The sequence below is a fragment of the Austrofundulus limnaeus genome, unplaced genomic scaffold (genome assembly GCF_001266775.1).
Source record: "Austrofundulus limnaeus strain Quisiro unplaced genomic scaffold, Austrofundulus_limnaeus-1.0 Scaffold304, whole genome shotgun sequence".
In the NCBI taxonomy this organism is placed as follows: domain Eukaryota; kingdom Metazoa; phylum Chordata; class Actinopteri; order Cyprinodontiformes; family Rivulidae; genus Austrofundulus; species Austrofundulus limnaeus.
In genome coordinates, this window is record NW_013952706.1 from 359,657 (window position 1) to 381,389 (window position 21,733).

The window sequence follows — 21,733 nt, forward strand, 5'->3', positions numbered from 1 at the left end:
CAGCATAATGGACTAATGGCAGTCCCATTTAAAACACTGTAATTAAAATTTGAATGAAAGTGTCCCCAAAGAATTAGTTGTAATATTAAAGTTATTTTAAAAGTAGTGGTAAAATTATCCAGGATATGTTGGAAAAAAAAAACTGGCACAGTTCTATAAAGGTTTTCCCTTTAGGAGCACAAACTATCCACAGGTTTTTGATTCACTGGATAGAATATATGTGATTTTTTTTTTATTAACTCGCACAGTATGATTCATTCTAATTCTGAAAATCTCTGCAATAACCAGATGTCGTAACTTCAAAAGTAAAAGAAAGAAAGATATATTTGACAAATTGTTCAGCAGGTCTTAAAATCTTTACTGCTTCACACATATCATTGAAAATATTTTAGGTTAATACAAGGGAAGGCTCATTTTCAATAATGTAACAAGTGAGGAATCTAGAGTGTTTAGCGGAGGTTTTGGTGCACTGTGTTTCAGCAATAGAATGGTATATAAAACAACAATAAGGGTGAACATTAAGATCTGTAACTGGCTATAAACCATTTGAAAGGATAAGTAACCATTCAGCTGTGCATTGGTCTGGTTTTCAGTCTTTTAAGTGGTCTCTCTTTCATACAAACACTCATACAAGCACAAAGACAAGAGCACAGAGATAAATGTGTAACGTGCGCGCGCACACACACACACAGTACTGTATATAAAGACAGTGAAACTAAATTCTTGTTCATTCCGCCTGTTAGATTTCCTGTGATACATTTTTTCTCCTAAATTATGTTCACTTACAAATAATTGAATAATAAGGTGAATAGGATGAAGGAACATATATCTGTCCACCATGAAAATGTTAAGTTGTTATAGAACAAACAAAGCTTTTTTTTATGAATCAGAAAGTTCTGATGATTTGTAATAAAAAAGGATTTATTTAAATCACAAAAGTCATTTGTGCACAAACAAGGGGAAATGCTATTCTCATGGATGGAGAGAAATAAATTCTATTGTTTTTTCCTGCTTAAAAATATATTGTACCTTCTAAACTTCCAGTGTCATAATATTTAATGAATTTGTACCACTCTAAATAGCAAAGTCATGCAACTGCAGCCCAGCATGCATTTGTGTAGACAGAACAAAGAAAGTAGATAAGGTGAGGGGGGAATTGACACACTTACCCAAAGCCTTACATATTGTATATACACATTGGTGCATATTCCGAGCCAACTTAGATGACAGTTGCTGCTTTTCATTCTTGTGTGTGATCATATTGCCAGTAACATAATTTGTGTGTTAACAGTAAAACTGTTGGGCGGAGGCTACAAAACAGCCTTGTGTCCCAAAAGTTTTAGAGTTAACAAGACCTTTTTTTCTCTCTCTCTCTCTGCTTTCCTCGTGGTATTACGAACATTAGCCAGAACAAAGAGACACTCAATCAAGAGTTTAAAGCTGCTGAAACCACTGTTCTATTGTGGTTCCTCACTGAAATAGATTCTTTAAGCAAAACCACCAACAGAATACAACAGATATTAAAAATGTGTTACTCTATAACTTTTTAGCCAAATTACAGCATCAAATAAACTCCTTACTAAACAGTTTAGTTGAAAAACACAAACCCATTTATCCTAAAACAATACTGTACACATACCTGACTAAAGGTAGTATTTCCCTGAGCTGCGACTGTTTGAGACTAGTTGTAGACTCTATGACAATTTTAATGCATTTATTTTATTTGCAGTCACCGACCAATTGTGACCAAGTGGCCAGAAAATCAGTTTTTGAAAATGATAGTTGGGCATGACATGAATAAATGTATTTTAACCCTTCCATATTATTTTGCTTCCTATTTTACACTCACCTGGCATGCTTTGAATGTAACTTGGTAGCTTTCCTGCATTTCTGATTAAACTTACTGAAGAAAACTTTAGAAATGAAGATAGACACATTTTGACCAGTTTTTCACATATTACTATTGCTTTTTATTGGTCTGTTTTTTTCTTTTCAACCTGGGCAAGTTTTCTATCCGAGAAGAGCTGTGTCAAAATACAGGTCCTGCACAGACGGATTGGTGACAGGGATGGGTAACATGACCAACAATCATTATTTCGTTTATCTTAACATTTTAAAATCATTAATTTTTTTTCAGTACTACAACTAGTGTTGAACTGTGACTCACAGATATTGTATTTACCCTCAACCTTAAAAACAGCAAACTTAAAAATTGTTCTCTCGTAATTTAACAGCAGGAAAGATATTTAATGAGTCCAGCTTCAGAACAAAAATAAGGGTACAGTCTAATAGCAGGACAGAACATATTCAGATATCCTTAGATAAAAATGAACCAGAGTGGAAATTGAGACAATCAAACACAAAACCAATCTAATCGATTCTTATATGCACAGTACACACACACACACACACACACACACACACACACACACGAGCTTAACAGACCAAAACAATGTTCAATGGCTAAATTTAGACAGAAACCATTAACAGAAATTATTAATTATTAACAGAAACCAATGTCACATAGCCAGCAGCCATTATAGGCTACATAGGTTTAAAGTAATTATAATAAAATGTACCAGGGAGGCCAAGGTGCATACTCACAAAGAAGTGATGTACGCACAGACCAACACTATCTTCATAGCTGACGTATGCATGTTTCTATAGATATAGGTCTGTTGCCGACACTTTTAGGGCATGCTGGGAGACTATTAGTTATATGAAAACAATTGTTGGGCACAAAACAATATTACAAAACAATATTTCCTACTTTATTGGGCTAAAAGAGTTTTCAGGGTTGCAAGAGCTGTTTCAGTGTGGCTAGCTCATCATAGCATCATTTTGGTTTACTGTCAGTAATAAGTGTTCAAAATTCAAACACAAAAAATTGCAAACCTCTGCAAATCATGCAAGAAAATTGGAAAAAAAGCCCTGTGAACATTTCAGGCCATTTTGAAGATTCTATTTTATGCTGGTCATCAACTAGTCACCAGCAATCACAGCTCAGTGAGAAACTACTAAGTGTCTAATTGCGCAACATTAATATGGCAAGGTCTTCTTTCATCTTTTACTGACCATTTACAAATATCCCAAAAGAGCTGGACATGTTACCTAATGATGCTTTCTCACAAAAAAGAAGCCGACATAACAGGAAGTGTAGTGTTGTTGTGAAACACTATGGATAAAATGTGTGTCTGGCATGTCACATTCTAAATTTCGACGCTGATTGTTTGTAAAGGCCATCAACACTGTTACCACTTCCCTTGGCAGCTCAGGGGCATAACAGCCGTGATTTGACTTCAGTCTCACCAAAAGAGGTCAATAGCACTGCCCCCCCAGGTCAAAAATCAACTCAATGTTAATCTGTTTTTCTTCTCTTACATGTCCAAAGGGGTTAACTTGTGTGCACATGTGATCCCAGGGCCTTGTGTTACAGATATGCCATATGCTAGTTCTCTCCTTTATGCTATGTAAAATTATAGGGCTGATGTTTAAACAGACAGTTACACATTTGTAAATTATTTTCTGTTCTTGCTTGAGCTCAGGCAAGAACAAAAAACAAAAACTCGTTTGTTCAACTCCCTAAGTAAAAAAATGATTGATGCAATAATCAAATTCAACAAACCTAATATGATGACACTAAGCTACCCAGTAGAAGCACAGTACTGAAACTCTCAAATCAGAGTCATATTTGATCTGAGGTAGAGGAAACGAGAGAGAGAGAGAGAAAAAAGAAGCATAACTCTGAGACACCCAGGGCAGTGAAGGAAATATGAGAGAAGGGCTGTGACCACACACATTGAGCTTGACACATTCTCACAGTCACACACTTACACAAACATACATAATGATTGCACAAGCTATCTGTCACTCTCTCAGACACACACAGATAAAACCCCAAACCAGCTGAGAAACCTTCATCATATCTGTCTAAAGTCTGGGCACCTGTGCAGAAGTTAAATGTGACTGAGTAATTCTTCATAATTAAAACACATGAAATATCTTACAAATTGATGATGCCGAGCCTGAACTTTGATATGACACTGGATAATGTCAGGACTGTCACAAAGTGTGGTCACAAAACTGCTATTAGGTTAAGCGACTAATGGGAGCTGTGTGTCTGACTGTGTGTGGAGCTGCGATCTCTTGGATGTTACCTGGCTATGACAAACAGCACACAACTGACACCCAAGTAAGCCAGCAGAATATACATCCAGATATCAGGCGAGAGAGGGTTGAGGAAGGAGAAGACCCCAGGGTTGGTCCCATTGGGCTTGCGGTACAGTATACTTATACCCAGCGTCATGAAGGGCTTGGAGAAGTCAATAACCTTCTCACGCACATATGTGATGGCGAGGGGAGCCACTGCCAGATCAGCTCTCTGTCAACAGCAAACAGGAAAAGAAAGAGGAATGGGCTTTAAATTACAGGTACAGGAAGCATTTAGAGGCAATCAAATTAAGAAAACAGGGTCTTTACACACTGCTGAGCCTGTCCAAAGGCACTTAGCAAAAAATTTAAAGCCCTCTTTATTTTTCAAACCATTGACTTGAAAGAAACTTGGAGCTGCAATTACTTGGACAGACGTTATTTTTAATCTGAAATGGATTTTTTTCCTATTCAAAGATATACTCAAAAGTTTATTTATTTTTGTTTGTTTTATTTTTTGCCTGTTTCTCTTTTATATACTGTAATAAGCCTTTGGATATCATAAAACCATATTCTTTAGGATGCACTGAGAAATCCACTGATTTATAGAATAAAGTGCCAAGTCTTCAATGTTTTATCAAGAGTCTTGAAGAATGTTTTTTATTAAAGCACTGCACAGGAAAGAGGTTTAGCTATGACCAATTATTTGCTGAACACATGCACATTTAGTCATTGTAATATTTATCAAAGTTCAGCAAGAATTTTCCTCAAGCATATAGGAATGATGGAAGAGCACATGCTTGGTAGGAGATGAAAACTATGAGGGCAATGTGTTGTAGGTATATAAAACGCATGAAATTGTCCTTGGAAAATCATGTATCATAAAGCATAGCTGGAGTAGGGAAACCTATGTTACGTTGATGACAGTTCATAAATCTCGTCCTGCATTGTGACCCTAAATGCTAAACCTGCACGGCAAGGTCAAGTGGTTTATTTCTCAAAGATAATCCCTTTTTGTCTTATGGAGGTTGCTATTTATCTGTAAAGAATGTATTGTCTAAGCTCCCTGCTTCGAGTGCCGTTACATTCAAAGTCTGTCTGATGAAAGTAATCTATCCAAAACACTGGGAAAATAAAAACCTGCACAGAGCAAATGTTTATTCCACTTTAGAGTATTAGATTAAATATCATTTGACCAAATTTATTTGACATAACCTTACAAACTTGTTCAGTTCAATTCAGCATTTTCTCCTCTCTGATTCCAACTCTCCCAGGCCTTCTGAGGTCTTGTCTGCTACAATCACCATCTGTCTTAGTCAAGTGCAAAAAGTGGGGCAAACCAACACTGAACAACACCTCACGGGGGACTTGGCCCTTCACGCATGTGAAAACAAGACTATCTGTCACAACGAACAATCACTGCCCTGATCGAGAACAGAAACAGAAGTGTGGAGGAGTTAAGGGCCACTTAACCCCTTCCGGGTGCAGCTTTTAATGAGGTCAGATATTGACTATTGGCCATGCAGTGCTTGCTATTTTCTTATTTATTTTTTGCTCATGCAGTTTATCCTAACTGGGACTGTGTTGGTTGTAATGATCAACACTGTGAGCAGATTGTGTGTTTGTGTGTGTTTTAATAAGCTCTGTAGGGGAAACAACTCATGACAGAATCTATGCTTGCCTTGGGTCACTATACTTTTAAATTGAGCTCGCTATTAACTCCCTATTTTCTTTTTTGTGTCTTCCTTACTGTAGTCTGTCTTTACGTCTTACTCCTCACATCTTTCTTTTGCATTTCCAGCTGAACATTTAGCTGATCGTAAATTTGACATTTTATCCTGATATATGAAACTGTCTAAACCCACTAAGAATAGTGACATGGTTAAATAGAATAACTATAATCCATGTTCTTGAAATGCAAAAATTGACAAGGACAGTGAAATACATCAAATATCTGACACAACCATGCAAATTGACTAACCAACTATCCAATGCCAAATACAAACTTGATTTTTAAACCTTAAATTAAAGTCAATAATTCACTGGGCTGTGACTGTTAGAAACTAGTTAATGACCTAAAATTGTAAAATAAAAATAGTCATTATTTCTTCAGCAGTCTAAATGAATTCCAGGTGTTCACAAGGACTGAGCCGTGATACCAAGCTTTGCTTGCCCCGTTTTAAAAACATCATGACTCATTTTCATATGCAAAACTGTGTTCATGACTGTGCAGATTACTTTGTCACTCACTTCTTCCCACCTTGTACTTGCTTTGTACCCATCTTCATGGCCACTGCATTCATTGATCTAATCTACTGGAATATGCTTTTGACATTTGAGATTTGATTAAGGAGGGCTTGGAACATTGGCAACAACTCAGTGACTACTTTGAAAGAAAATATCCTAAATTAAAGTGACAGGACTACAAGTCTCTGTCACTTATACAAGAAAACTTGAGAACACGCCGTGAACACATTCAACCCCCTCCCCTACCGTGAATGTTGTTTGTCAACTAGTTTCCAACAGTCCAGCGAGAAAGTACCATAAATATGCGTGTACAGTGTAACACCAATGTAACCACAAAAATCATTCATAAATTTGGGAGAATTGTAGTTTACACAGGAGTAAATTATGACAAATTTTATGAAATGCATATAACTGTAATCTTGTGTCTTCTCTCCCAGAATACGATAATTTACTAATTCTTTTCAACTTATATTTTACTGAATACGCTACAACAACAAGATATTCACTGTTCAAACAAATAAAATTTATTGTTTTTTTTAACAAATAGTTGTTTTTTTATTTAATGCCTGCAACACGTTTCAAAAATGCTGAGAGAGGGGCAACAAAGGACTGGGGAAGTTGAGTGATGATCAAAAAAAAAAAACCTGTTTGGTGCTATCATGGTCTGTGTTTTTATGTCTTGGTTTTTCTTGTGTTTCAGTGTTTCTCTGTGTGTTCTCTGCCCAGCTGCCCCACCCACGCTCACCTGTTTCCTCGTGTTTCTCCTCCAGGTGTTTCTCTTTTGTCCTCAGTAGTTTCTCTTTATATTTTGTGTTCCATGTTCAGTCCTTGTCCGATCATTGTGTTGTGTTGTCCAGCCTGTAGGTTTTCATGTCTCTGGAGTTATCTTGCCACATCACGTTTTGTGAGTTTTTCTGCTGCCCTGTTAGCTTTTTTATTTAATAAAGACTGTTTGTTTTGCAATCAAACTCTGCCTGTGCTCTGGGTCAATCCTGCACTAAACCTGACAGGTGCATTCCACAGGTGAACAGTCTAACTGGAAAATGGTGAGTGTCATTATTGCACATAAAGGGAGCATTCCTGAAAGGCTCAGTTCACAAGCAAGGTGAGGTTCACCAATTTGTGAATAACTGCATGAGCAAATTATCTGAACCATTTAAGAACTTTTTTTCTATGACAATTGCAAAACATTTTGGGATTTTATTATCGTCCATTCATCCATCCATTCATCTATTTTCTTCTACTTATCCTGCATCAGGCCATAGGGGCAGCAGTCTAAGCAGAGAAACCCAGACTTCTCTCCCCCAGCCACTTAGGCTAGCTCCTCTGGGGGAATCCCAAGGCATTCCCAGGCCAACTGAGAACCATAGTCCCTCCAGCGTGTCTGGGGTCTTCCTCTGGGCCTCCTCCCAGTGGGACATGCCCAGAACACCTCACCAGGGAGGTGTCTAGGAGGCAGCTTAACCAGATACCCGAGCCACCTCAATTGACCCCTCTTGATGTGGAGGAGCAGCGGCTCTATTCTGAGTCCCTCCCGGATGACTAAGCTTCTCACCCTATCTCTAAGGAGAGCCCAGACACCCTGCAGAAGAAACTCATTTCGGCCATTTGTATCAGCAATCTTGTTCTTTCGGTCATGACCCAAAGCTTGTGACCATAGATGAGGTTTGGAACGTAGACCAACCTGTGGATCTTCACCACAAGAGATTGGTACAGCGCCTGCAGATGCAGCCCCAATCCGCCTATCTATTTCCCACTCTAGTCCTCCCTCATTTGTGAACAAGACCCCGGGACACTTAAACTCCTCCACTTGGGGCAGGGCCTCTTCTCCAACCCTGAGGAGGCACTCTAAACTTTTCTGGCTCAAGACCATGGTCTCGGATTTGGAGGCACTGATTCTCATCCCGGCTGCTTCACACTCGGCTGTGAAGTGCTCCAGTGAGAGCTGGAGATCACGATCTGATGAAGACAATAGGACCACATCATCTGAAAAAAGCAGAGATGTGATCCTAAGACCACCAAAATTGATCCCCTCAACAACTCTTCCTGAATCCAAAATTCGACTACCCGACGGACCGTCCTCCCCAGGACCCCTGGATACACCTTACCAGGGAAGCTCAGAACTGTGATCCCCTACAGTTGGAACACACTACATGTGTTTCAGCAGCATGGCTTCATCGTAAAATAGTGTGGGTGTTAGACTGGCCTGCTTCCAGTTCAGACCTGTCTCCCTTTGAAAATGTGTAGCCCACTATGAAGCACAACATATGACAATGGAGACCCCGGACTGTTGAGCAACTGAAGTTGTTCATTAAGCAAGAATGGGAAAGAATTCTTCCTACAAGGCTTCAACAATTAGTGTCCTCAGTTCCCAAACACTTATTGTGTTGTTAAAAATAAAGGTTATGTAACACAGTGGTAAACATGCACCTGTTCCAGCAGTTTTGAATCATGTTGCAGGCATCAAATTCAAAGTGAGTCAACATATGCAACAAAACAACTAAGTTTATTCATTTGAACATTAAACATTTAGTTTTTTGTAGTTTGAACTAAATTGAATATAGGTTGAAAAGGATTTGCAAATCATTGTGTTCTATTTTTGTATATGTTTTACACAACGTCCCAACTTTAATGAATTTGGGGTTGTAGGCTGATGCTTTCAATCTCACGTTTTATGAAAATTGCCTGTCTGTTACCTCCTGCTGACACTTGAAGACTATACAGCTCACAGCAGAGTTTGCTTCTTCTTTTCACTGATAATGGATCTGCTCCTAGTAGATGGTGGTTAAATTAGCAAGATGGACACCATTGAGGAGCAGCTTCTGTGGTCCAATTTAGCATGCGTATTAACCAGTATTTACTGGAGTTGTGTAAAAGTGGGTATCCCTGAAATTGTCTGTTTTACATGCAAATTGCTTGTGAAATATCATGATAGATTTGTGATGGTGCCCTTCTGTTGACTGTCTGCAGAGTCTTCTGTAAAAATGTGTGAAACTAAGGACAGCATTATGCACAAGGTTTAGATTTTTATCCTTTTTAAGCTCAAAAATGGGGGTTACATCATACTCAAGCTCACATTATACTATTCGTACATAAAAATGCTACCTTAACTTTTCAAGAGACCCATCTTGCTAAGGGGCATAATGATGTCTCCTCATCCTTAGGTGGATGAAGGTGGCTAGTGGTACTGGCCAAAACACTCAATGAACTTGAGATCCAGTATGGAGGGTTTCCCAAAATCACTAAATATGTATTGCCTCAATATGGTTCAAGCCAATATTTCACTGGGAAAAAAACCCTATAAAAACAATGTGTTGTTTCGTAACAAAATAAACAATTTACCATATTTGCCATATGTTTTCTTCCTTTAAAAAAACTAAACTAAACAAAAAACTTATCCATTTGCTGTAATTGATGAAACAGACAAACTTGATTTTACAAGACAAGCAATTGTTGGTAGTGACTCATTTTTAGACTTTATTGTAGTGAATTTATGTCATTTCAAGACACTTAGCACTTCATGGAAAAAAAATGAGGCTTGGGTTGGATCAGTGGCCAGTTGCTGAGATGGATATGATCACAAGTCAAAGAGGAGCAGAATGCAAAAATGAACTAAATAATTTAGATGGACATATTTGCCGCTTGGTGCTGTATTTTTTGTGCATTACCAATCAAGGGAGGACAAAACGTGCAAGAGTGACAGAGTCGTGAGATTTAATTTTCTGTTTTGTGCATATGTTTTTATAAGCTTTATAAATTGCATGAATAGGTTTTAAATGTGAATTATTTTAGATATTTTTCCAGCATTACATAATCCTAATAATTTATAAAGTTTTATAAACTCACGTGATCCATTAATTCTTTGACCATGCCATTCCACTGGCCTGTGTTCTCATCCTGTGCACCGTATTTTCCATCTTCCACCAGGCGAATCTCATAGATGAACCCCAGGATGTTGGCCAGCTCTCTCAGCAGGTCTATGCAGTAGCCTTCAAAGCGGTCGTTCCCATACAGCGGGGTGTCAGACTTCTTGAACATCACATACGGCTCTTCCTGTCAGGCAAAATAGTGGAAAGATGAGTTAGTAGAGCTCCTGGCATCATTTAAATTCTGATAAGGATTATCTGAAAGGTTGTCTGATATGAGAGATACGCTTTTGAGTCATGTAAACTCCAAAACACCCTGGCTTGGCTACTGAAGCAATTTTAACACTGCTGCGGTTTTCAGGTGTGCTTGGCAGCAGACAGTGTTGTGATGTGAGGTAGGATGGGAGCAAAGTGAGGCCTGTCCACAATAGGAGATTATCCCCCATATCAATGACTCTGTGCTCCTCTCAGGCACGGCAGGCTGGCTTCGGTCCCAGGACTAGCTTTTAAAAAGGCCACACACTTTGTCAATAAGATAAGAGCTGCTGATGATGGACACAAAAGAGGAAAAGCAAGAGCTGCTACAATTCCTTTATTCACATGAACAGCTGGGGAGACTAATGTCTTTTTTCATACCATTTCCTCTCTGCCTGCTGCCTACTAAGCAGCTCCTACACCATCTTCTTTTCCTCTCTTCCCTCTAAGCATCCTTCTCTGTTACCTCCTCTGCCTGCTTCCTGCTCTTTATACATCTGCTTCATGTACCATCTGTCTTTGTTAGCTTTAGACCTCCATTCTAGCAGCATGTCCCTCATTTCTATGATTCCCTTGTCTTTTTCAGACAAATAAATCCCATAATTCATTACCTCGCAGGTGTTGTTTTTTCATACAACTCTGCCACAAGTGAAGCACTCACGCAAACAAACTAAAGTATTTAATATTCCTATCAGCTCTCACACATTTCATTTGCAATTTTTTAAATATACAGTATAAACACTAAAATAAAATAAATACATAACACACACACACACACACACACACACACACACACACACACACACACACACACATATATATATATATATATATATATATATATATATATGGTATATTTGGGGTTCAACAATGTATCTGTACTGAACTGTCCAATACAGTGCTTTAGGTTCAATACGCACTGTGTATTGAACAATACAGATTTTTTAAATGTCTCTTATCAACTTGTCTTCTGAAGATGTGCTGTGTTGAAGTCTCAGAAGATATCTGTTTGACTAGGCTGCATTGTCAAGCACAGATTCACTGAGAAACTTGCTCTTTCAGCAACATTTAATTTAAAAACTGTACTTTTAAGGTTAAGCAAAAGTTCATGATTAATTTTAATAAAGGACAAGTTAAGAAGGCCATGGAAATTTCTCTTTTTTGTATCAAAAATATATCAAACCGTGACATTAAAGTATTGAACTGAAGCAAATCATGAACTTTCTGTATTTTTGCAAATGCAGTCAAATGCAGTATGTGTGTAGTAAAATATTAACTACAATATACATTTCAGACATATATCAGACATATTAAACATATTTTTATTTGACCTTTACTGTATCAGGTGAAATGTTTAAGAACCATTTCTCATTTACAAACAAAAAGATATGAAAGCAGTTTTTTCCCAGTATATATAATTTATCTGGATTATCAGAAATAGCTCATGTATGTACTGTTCTAGTAAGTTTTTAAAAGGTGGCATTCAAGTGCTAACTGCACATGTTTTTTTTTCTGCCAAACATCAGATTCCCTCCAAACAAGTACAAAGAAAACAACTTTTAATTTCTTTATAGCCCAACATTTTGAAAGTTTATATATATATTTACTTAGCACAAAAAGTAAGTAAATTTGTGTTTGGTAGATTATTTCTTTGGTGTAACAATGCTTCTTGGCAATAAATCAACAAACCTTATAAAGGACTTCTTATTGGCAGCACTGGGGCTTCCAGAAGCTCAATACGAGTGTCCATAGCAACAGCAAAATAAGATGTTTGACAGAGAAGATTTGGAAATTTTTCCATGTGCGCAATCCACAATATTCAGCTCTGCTGATCTTTCCACAAATGTATGTTCCTTACTAATGTGGCACCATTAAAAAAAAAAGAAATGAACAGGTTTTTCTAGTTATAAAATATTTTACCAAGAAGCATTTTTACAACAAAGAAATAATCTACCAAACACAAATTTCCTTGTTTTTGTGCTAACTTTAGAAACAAATGTCAGATTTGATGACAGCAAAAACATATTTTACTGAAAGAAGCATGCTTAATGGTGTTTCACATCTTACTGGTATGAAAAATAATTATACAAATTGTAGAATTGTTGTGGAAGAGATTGTAGTTATTCGTGTTCGTTAACCAGTAATGTGCAGTAGCTTGGGAAGGATTATTAAAGAGTAGCCATAAAACCAAACAGCGCTCTTTGCTGAAGTCCAGTTTGTTTAATCGACCCAGAGTTCTGACCGAAATGAGAAAATTCATTCAGTTTTAACAGAAAGATTCAGGGCATGGCTCCGCCTATTTGATTACATCATCAGTGGAGGGAGTCCCTGTCATCTTTAGAAGCCATGCACCTCAAACATTAAAAACCTACCCTAATGATTTAAAAGTTCAAATATGTGTTGGATTTGTTTCCAGGAATGTAGCTACTAATAAAAAAATCATCAAGTTAAGCAAAACAGTCACATTTAACAATCATTGCAGTGCTATCATAATTTCTTCAGTTGAACACAAGTCATTTTATATTCTTCCTGAATGACAAACATAAATGTCTTGATCTTCTCTTTTTAGTGTGTGATACATTTTAAATAGGGGACAGATGTGGACTGCAGGCAAGAAAAAGAAGCTTATGCATTCTACTTATGAAACGTACCTGACTATACTTATTTGTACATGTGTCTCACTTATGTTTACTGTATATGTTGCATTTCTGCGGCGTATTGAGTTATGTAAGAGTAGAACAAATAACATCACACTGTATTTTTCCATAACTAAATATCCAAAAGATCACATATACAGCATGATGACACAAGTTACACAGCAGTGTCCCAAAAGAACAGTTACTCAATCACATGCTACAGTGCTCATTTGCTCTGCCTGCACTGTCACATTTGGGGATGTACTTGGACTTTAAAATGAAATAAGTTTCAGGGACCGACCCAGGATGTCCCGAGAAACATCACGTGAGCAGCTTACCTGTGTTATCCCCTGCACACTCTTCCTGTGTGACTGCCATGTTTTGAGTTGAACCAGTTTTTCAATAGTTATTACTGGTGTGGTCTTTAAAACTGAACACCCAAGACAAAAATCAAAGAACATTGGCAATGAGTCAGTGACTGTTTTGGAAAAAATAAACATACAAACAGAAAAAAAAAACATATCCAAAATACAAGCAGCAAAACTGCAAGCCTCTGTGACTCATGCATGGAACTTGCGAACCTGCTGAGCTCCTTTGTGAACCTCCCAGTGTGATTGCTCCTCTGTTAATGCCCCTGGAGACTGGATCTTTGTCCACAGGAAAAAAAAAACAAGTAAGGAATCAGCTTGATCCCAAGACTAAGATCAAAACCCTCTGCAATGCCCATAAACCAGACAATAGATGTCCAAATAACTAACTAGTTTACCTTGTGTTTAAACAAAGCTTTTCAAAAACCTTTCCTTTTGTGTAGTCACTGTGGTGAGAGGTCTGACTCAAATCCTGTTTGGTGTACTCTGACAATATAACAGAATGGTCAGGCCAAACCAAACACTCAGCTGACCCAACAAATATACAGTACATTCAGTCAAAACTAACCAAAAGGGTATTATTAGGATGACAAGAAAATATGTTATATGGACTTTCTGGACATCAACAAAATGCTTAGCAGCACTGTGACCATGCCAACTCTAGACATTTAAATATGCCACCTGTGAAATGCTATTCATGTGGCACTCGGACTCCTTCCTTCAAACGTGTCTCTTCATCTTCCCCAGGTTCTTACAAGGATAAACATTTTGGTAAATACTAATATTATGAACATTTCTTGTCTTTTTTATCTATCTTGTTAGATCTGTGCATCAGTTGTTGATTACACAACCCTGAAATGTGAATCATGGCATATCATAGCATCATGTAGTTTCTGCAACATTCATATTGTGTTGTTGGAGTTTATGTACTGATAAAACAATGCATACATAATGTAGATGGTATTTTGCCTCACAACAAGAAGGTCCTGGGTTTGATCCCCGGTTCGGAGCTGGGTTTTTTTGTGCAGAGTTTTACGTTTTTTTTTGTACTTGTGTGGGTTTTCTCTGGGTACACAGGTTTCTCCCACAGACCAAAAACGTAAAATAGGTTGCCTTCAAACTCAGGCCTCACTTGCAAACTAATTCTGTGGTCTTAATGAGATTTGCCTGGTTGAATGAAAAGTTAATAATTAAAAGTAACTGGAATGTGTTGGGTACATACCTGGTATTTACCTAATACTAGCTGGTAGAGGGATGCTTCAGGTTTGTACCGGGGACCTATAAGGAACAGGATGTATGATGAAGTGACTTGGTACACTGTACTTACAAGGCAGGAAACATATACCCAGCACGTACTAATTAAGTACATTTTTGGTAACTACTAGGTACATACCGGGGCTGTATATTGCATTGCTACACTGTAGGAGCACAGAGTGTGTGGATCAATGTTTTAATATCATCAAACATGGAATAGTTTTCCCAACAATCAGAGGATGTATATATGTTCCATTCTAATATGAAAACTTTTCTTTAGTTAGTTCAATTCAGTTTTTATTTTATTTTTTGTCTGAGTCTTGCTTCAAGTCTTTTCTGAGGTTTCATCTTGCTCTCATCCTGCTGAAGTTCTGCTTGAAGTCTCAACAGAGTCCTGTTGGGTCTTGAGTTTGGTTTTGACAAGAATGCTCCTCCAAAATGCACTGATGAACTTCAGGTGTGCTTATCATCTGGCAGCTTTGAATAACACTATAATATTTAAATAAACTGTAAAATTACAGATTCAGATTTTTTTTGCATATGACTTAAAGTCTTCATTAATTTTCTGTATGGCTTACAAGAATTTAACCTTAAAAAGGCAATTTGTAAAAAGATTCAAAAATTGGTTTTAGGAAATAATTTTTCTTTTTTTACTTTATGCATTAATTGCTTTTGTGAGTTAGGTGATAATGCATTAATTTATTCATATATATATATATATATATACCCACAGCAGAGGAGGAAATGAAATTACAGTCAGTTTTGACCTGTGTCAGTGTGTGTGCAAATGTTTATTTTTACCATTAGCAAACTACCATCTGGATCACTGGACATATTTTAATTAAACTCTCGGAAAGTAAGTTTTCTATGATTGTTCATCTACAACTGAATGTTTTTATGTGTCACTTCAATTCAAAATGGCCACCAAATCCAACTGACATTAGACAAAACAAAAATGGTTGTACCTGCACGCTGCATGCTATAACTAAAATTAGATGGGATAGTAGCTGAAACTAAATCCCAAAGTATAAGATAATTTGAGTGCTTCACACTGTACAATGTATTTGATTAAAACTGGCAACAAGCGTAGCTGTGGTAGTAGAAGATAATAAAACCCCAATACACTTTATTATTATGTGACATCATGCATTTTTTATGCAAAACATTTCTTCTAAATTCACTTCATTATTCTCTATAAAATGATGCTTGGTTTCATCACAAAACCAACAACTTGTAGATAGCCCATTTTAAAACCATTGGCTAAAATAGTTACTGTTTTAGAACAGCCACATTGTCACTTTATTTAGCTACCATTGGGTACAACTAATGCTATTGATGGTGACTGAATGAGAACATGAGATGTAAAATCATCCCCTTTGTACCTGAGCAGCAGTACTACATGAATGCTGATGTAATCTTGATGAAAGAGCAGAAAGCACTGACCATAAAAAAAATCAATACCAGCATCGGCAGAGACAGGACATACTGTATAAACCGTTTGCATGACTGTAGTAGTTGTGTCAAATTATATGAACCAACAGATACATTTCCAAAGCTTTAGCCAGCACAATAAAATACCTAACATTGTTTGAAGGGATGCATATCACCTGCCACCTTTCATAACAGGGATTTAAACTAAGACAATCTTATGTGGAAAATGATGGAACATGTCTTTTTGATTAAACATAATATGCATGCTTAGAGTGTATGTTGTGAAAAACCCAGATCTTTACCTTACCGAATTTGATTACCCTGTCTTTTACAGTCCCCTAATTACCATGTGATTATTAAGTAATTAATTTAATTTTTACTAAGTAAATTAAATAGTAAAACTAATTTTATTGGTAATTACACTCAAATTATGTTTTAATAGTATCTCAGTAATAACCAACAATATAAATACCTCACAATAACCAATCAAGTAAATATCCACATGCCATGTACAGTGTATTACTATGCAATTACAGCTAGTTTGTGTATTACATAGTAGGTAATTTAGGTACTGTTAAACAATTATTGTATTGCAATTACACTATTTACCTATGTAACACATAAATTATTTAGTAATTCAGATTTGTGTGTGTGTGTTTTGCAGATTTGAAAGGCCAGGTAGGCATCAAAAGGGGTTGACATGTGTGACATGTTTATGTAAGCTTTTGTTCATTAGCTGTGGCAGCCATCTTGAATTGGGTTGGTTTCTAAAGTTAATCAGTTTTAGTTGTACATCAAAGTCTGTAAAGTCTGTCCAGTTACAGTAATATTTTGGTAACAGAAAGTTACACAGACAGACAGACAAATATTGGCAAAAACTTTATCATGTGCCTTTGCCTGGTGGCAGCGGGTGGTATTTAACACTTGGTAGGATTGTCAGAAAAATGTCATCAAGATTTACTGAAGGTTTGTGCTTGACACATTTTGGCATAATACTGTTGACTAAGGAAGTGCAGTGACAGGTCTTGTTGCATTATTTTTATGGAATATTCAGTTACAGAGCACAGTTTTAAAATTGGATTATTTAAATAAATCCCACAGTGTGATTTATTAAGATTTGCTGCAGGCATTTTACTGCTGATTGCACCATTATTTACTGCCAAACAAAAGCATGGCATCTATTTTCCACTTGACGTGGCTGTGACAGCTGCTGCAAGGAGGAGGCGCTGCAGGCAACATGGAGCGTGTGGTGGGAGAGACACTTATTTTTTTTAGGATTCCCAGAGGAAGAGGTTTTCAGAGCAAACTGATTACCAACACAATGTTGTGAACTTTTCTTATCTTTCATATCAAAACATTTTATGAAAAGTAACATCATGTAATAATTGTCTGTGGCTGCCATGTCACTGTGTGCCTTATACTGTATATGTGTTTAAAGGAACATACAATTAATGACAAATAAAACAAAACAAGCAAAAAAAAAAACAACAAACAAACAAACAAACATGAGGCTGAGTGAGAGTCTTATGCCAGCAGCTTTATGGCTATGCTTTAGATTAGAGCCAAAGTACTGTTTATTAACTCCACAGTTGAAGTCGTTTGTATACATTCAATCAACGTGCATGTTTTTGGACAGTCAAGATAAAAAAGGAGTGTCAAGAGAAAACCCACGTAAACATGAGAAGAACATGTTAATTCCACATAGGATTACCAAGGCCCAACCCAGGGCTTGAACCCAGGACCTTCTTGCTGTGAAGCAAGTTAACAGGAATAGAATAGAATAGAATAGAATAGAATAGAATAGAATAGAATAGAATAGAATAGAAACATCCTTTATTGTCCTGCAGAGGGGAAATTCAGGTGTAACAGCAGCAGCAGATACTTCAATCCAGAAAAAAAATATACAGTCCTGCACACCATTGTTGGCACCCATGAAGTTTAAGTATATATAATGGAATATTTACTGAAGGAAATTCATCAAGTGAAACAACATTTTACTGCTGATAGCTTGTGCTTGATGCAAAACAGCAAATGATCAAAACATTTAAAAAGATAAACATTGAGGAAAACAAAGAAAAACATAATTTTTACCATGCCAATGGTATTGGCACCCTTTCCTGCAAATCAATATGAAAACCCAATTTGGCTCACCTGTTGCAAATCACACATAAAGATCACTTGTGATGGACTGCCTCCACACAAGTGACATGAATTAACCAATGATTGATCATGTTGGTGCTTTAAAAGCCACCTGTTAGTTCATCTCCACATGTGACAATGGTAAAGACAAAGGAGCTGTCTGAGGACATCATAAACGCTATTATTTGCAAGCACAAGACCTCCAAAGGGTATAAAGCCTTGTCCAAAGACCTTGGTATCCCTGTTTCAACGGTGCGTAATGTTATTTAGAAGTTTTCCAGGCATGGAACGGTCAAGAACCTCCCTGGACGTGGGGGGAAGAGAAAAATTGATGACAGAAGTCCTCGACGGTTGGTGCGAATGGTGGAAAAAACACCAAGTCTATCAATAGTAGCGATAATAATAAAATTAAAATAAAAAGGATGGTATGTTTATATTAATATTTAGTTGCACAATTTGTTGAGGCATTCACTGCAATCAAGTGATTTATAATAATAAGAACAATAATATTATTCAATTTTATTTGCAGGTCCATTGCTGATACTGAAGGACAGAACAGAGGGTACAAGCACCACACAGAAAAACATATGCATAGAAAAAACACACTGAAACTAAGCATAAAACAACATACGAGCAAAACAGTGTAAGTAACATGGATAAGCAACACATTCTCACTCCCGAGTCGTCACATATTGACGTTTTTCAAAGGTCCCTTTGCGTCCAATTTTGACGCATCAGGTACCCCCCTCGCATCAGTCCTTGCCGCCCGCGGCTTTTCCGGGTTGCGCCACCAGGGGTCTTTGGGTCGGGGGTCTGAGGTTAACATGAGGGATCAGGATAAATGGTTAAGTTTAGGGACTGGGGTCAGGGATAGGATGTCTACAGTGAACATTAGGTAATTTTAGGCTTTGCAACACGTAGTTGCCATGAATTTCCTACATTTTCTAAAAATGGTTAATTTTACGTATCAGGGTTAATGGTTAATTTTAGGTACTAGGGTCTGGGACAGGATGTCTAAAGTGAATACACGTAATTTCACGCTTTGGGATGGTACTATTTGTGCATTTTCTACACTTTGAAAAATTACGACAACAGATTCCGCCCCATCCCGTCAAAATATGACGCAAGGGGGGTACCTGATGCGTCAAAATTGGACGCAAAGGGACCTTTGAAAAACGTCAATATGTGACGACTCGGGAGTGAGAATGGGTTGGGATAAGCAGTCATGAAGAAATGAGTTTCTAGTCTGGCCTTGAAGAAAGGAAGAGAGTGAGAGTTTCTGAATTCTTGGGGCAGTGAGTTCCAGAGCCGGGGAGCAGCCAAATGCTCTGGTACCCATGGTGGTGAAGTAGGTGAACAATAAGCATGAGAGTGGAGGCAGGTCTGTGGTGACAGGACAGAGTAGCAACATGAAGAAGATCAGACACATATGGAGGGGGGAGATGACTGACTTTAAATGCATACAGAAAAAAAATTGAACTCAATTCAAAGTTTTACTGGTAATCAGTGGAGCTCAGACATTACTGGGGGAGTGAGTTTGATGAGCAGATGAATTTTGAATCAGTTGAAGTTCACGACAATTGTCAACTTGTAAGGTAACAAGACTGTGGACGAGAATAGAAGTAGTATGAGAGGTAAGAGAGGGGCGGATGTGATTAATGTAGTGAAGGTGGAAATATGCAGACCTGATGAGGTTAATGTGAAATTGAAACAACAGTTTACTGTCAAGGACAACACCCAGACTCTTAATCTGAGGGAAGGGTATCATCTTTGTCAAAAAAGAGATGATGTCCAATAAAATGGGAGCTCCTTCAGCTTTGGATAATGTTGAATTTTTTTCTGCTAGCAAGGAATTCAATTTATTTATTATTTAATCTGAGAAAATTTTATAGAAAACCTTGATTTAATTTCATTAAGGCAATTGGTAAGAGAAGAACAAGGTTTGCTGGCTGTCATCTGCATAACAGTGGAAATGAAAAATATTACCAATGGGAAGAACATTAATGATGATGTGAAGGGACCCCAGGATAAAGCCCTGGGGCACACAGGTGGTTACAGGGGATGGCTGGGAAGTAGACAGTTGAAGTTGAACAAGCTGAGTGTGGCCAGAAAGGTATGTTTTAAACCGATCAATGAAGGGCATGAGTAATGGCAATGAACTCTGTAACTCTTTGTGATTTCTGCACCTGTCCAAGGGGATTTTGGCCCACTCTGTTTGCAAACTACTCCAGCTGTTTCTAAAGGTTCCTTCTTCTTCATGTTTTAGGTCTTTCCAAGGATGTTTAATCACATTTACATCAGGACCTTGAAGGCTACTTAGAGCCAAAGAAATGCTAATTTTCCCTTTTCCAGCAGCATATAAAACTTCCTTCAGTCTCAGAAGTAGTTTTCCTTAGGACATTATCAGTCATGTGTTTATGGAAGCATTTTGGCACCCTACTCTTTTTTTTTTACAACATTGTCTCAGGTGGTTTGCAGACATTGGTTTCTGCCTAGCTCTCTAAATGCCCCCTTCATTTCTGTCTGGTTCAGATTCTGATTTTGTTTGGACCATTACAATACCCTGATTTTTCTCTCCTTCAGCCCATCAGTTAAACATGTGCTTCTGTGTTTGGGATCTGTGCTGTTGCATCATGACCCAGTATGGTCCAAGCTTCAACCATCAGATGGCCTCACTGTTGATTCTATAGTAGTTTGGGAGTTTATGGTCAACTCAAAATAACTTTTTACAAAACACTTCAGCCTTAGACACCCTTTGGTTGATTCATGAACAAGCAGATGTTATACGTATAACGAAAATCTCACCTTTCTTGTCATATTGCCAAACTGTTGTGATGGCTGCTAATGACTGAAAAGCACCTAGGATATTTAGCTGCAATACAAGAAAACATGCCCAAAGCACCCTTCCTCCACCATGTTTGACAGGGAGCTGAGCTGTAAGGCAAAGTTGTCTGTTTACCAATTGGTCTATGTTCCTGCCCTCACTTATGGCCAAGAATGAGTTAGTAGATACAGGTGGTCAAAATGAGTTTTCTCCACAGGGTAGCTGGACTTTCACTTGGAGATATGGTGAGAAGTTTGGTTATCTGGGAGAGACTCAGAGTAGAGCAGCTGCTTCTCTACATCGAAAGGAGCCAGTTGAGGTGGTTTGGGCTTCCTACATAAGTGTGTCAGGCATGTCAGACTTGGAGGAGACACCGGTTTAAATCCAGGACATGAGAATATATCTTTTAACTGACCTGGGGATGCCTTTGAATTTTCCCAGAAGAGCAGGAAGCGGTGGTTGGGGAAAGTGAGGCCTGGGTCTCCCTGCTCATGCTGCAGCATCTGCAACCCGATTTTGGAACAAGCAGATTATAATGCATATATGTATGTATGTATGTATGTA

General features: G+C 37.7%; 1 protein-coding gene across 1 annotated transcript in view; it reads right to left on the bottom strand.

Annotated features, from left to right (window-relative positions):
* Positions 1–21,733, bottom strand: part of LOC106526996 (glutamate receptor ionotropic, kainate 2) — a 138,368-nt gene that overhangs the window by 98,024 nt on the left and 18,611 nt on the right. Inside the window, exons 2-3 of the mRNA XM_014021747.1 lie at positions 10,243–10,449; positions 4,158–4,381 (exon numbers count right to left, since the gene is read on the bottom strand). Coding sequence (XP_013877201.1) covers positions 4,158–4,381; positions 10,243–10,449 — 431 coding nt within the window. The remainder of the gene's footprint in view (positions 1–4,157; positions 4,382–10,242; positions 10,450–21,733) is intronic.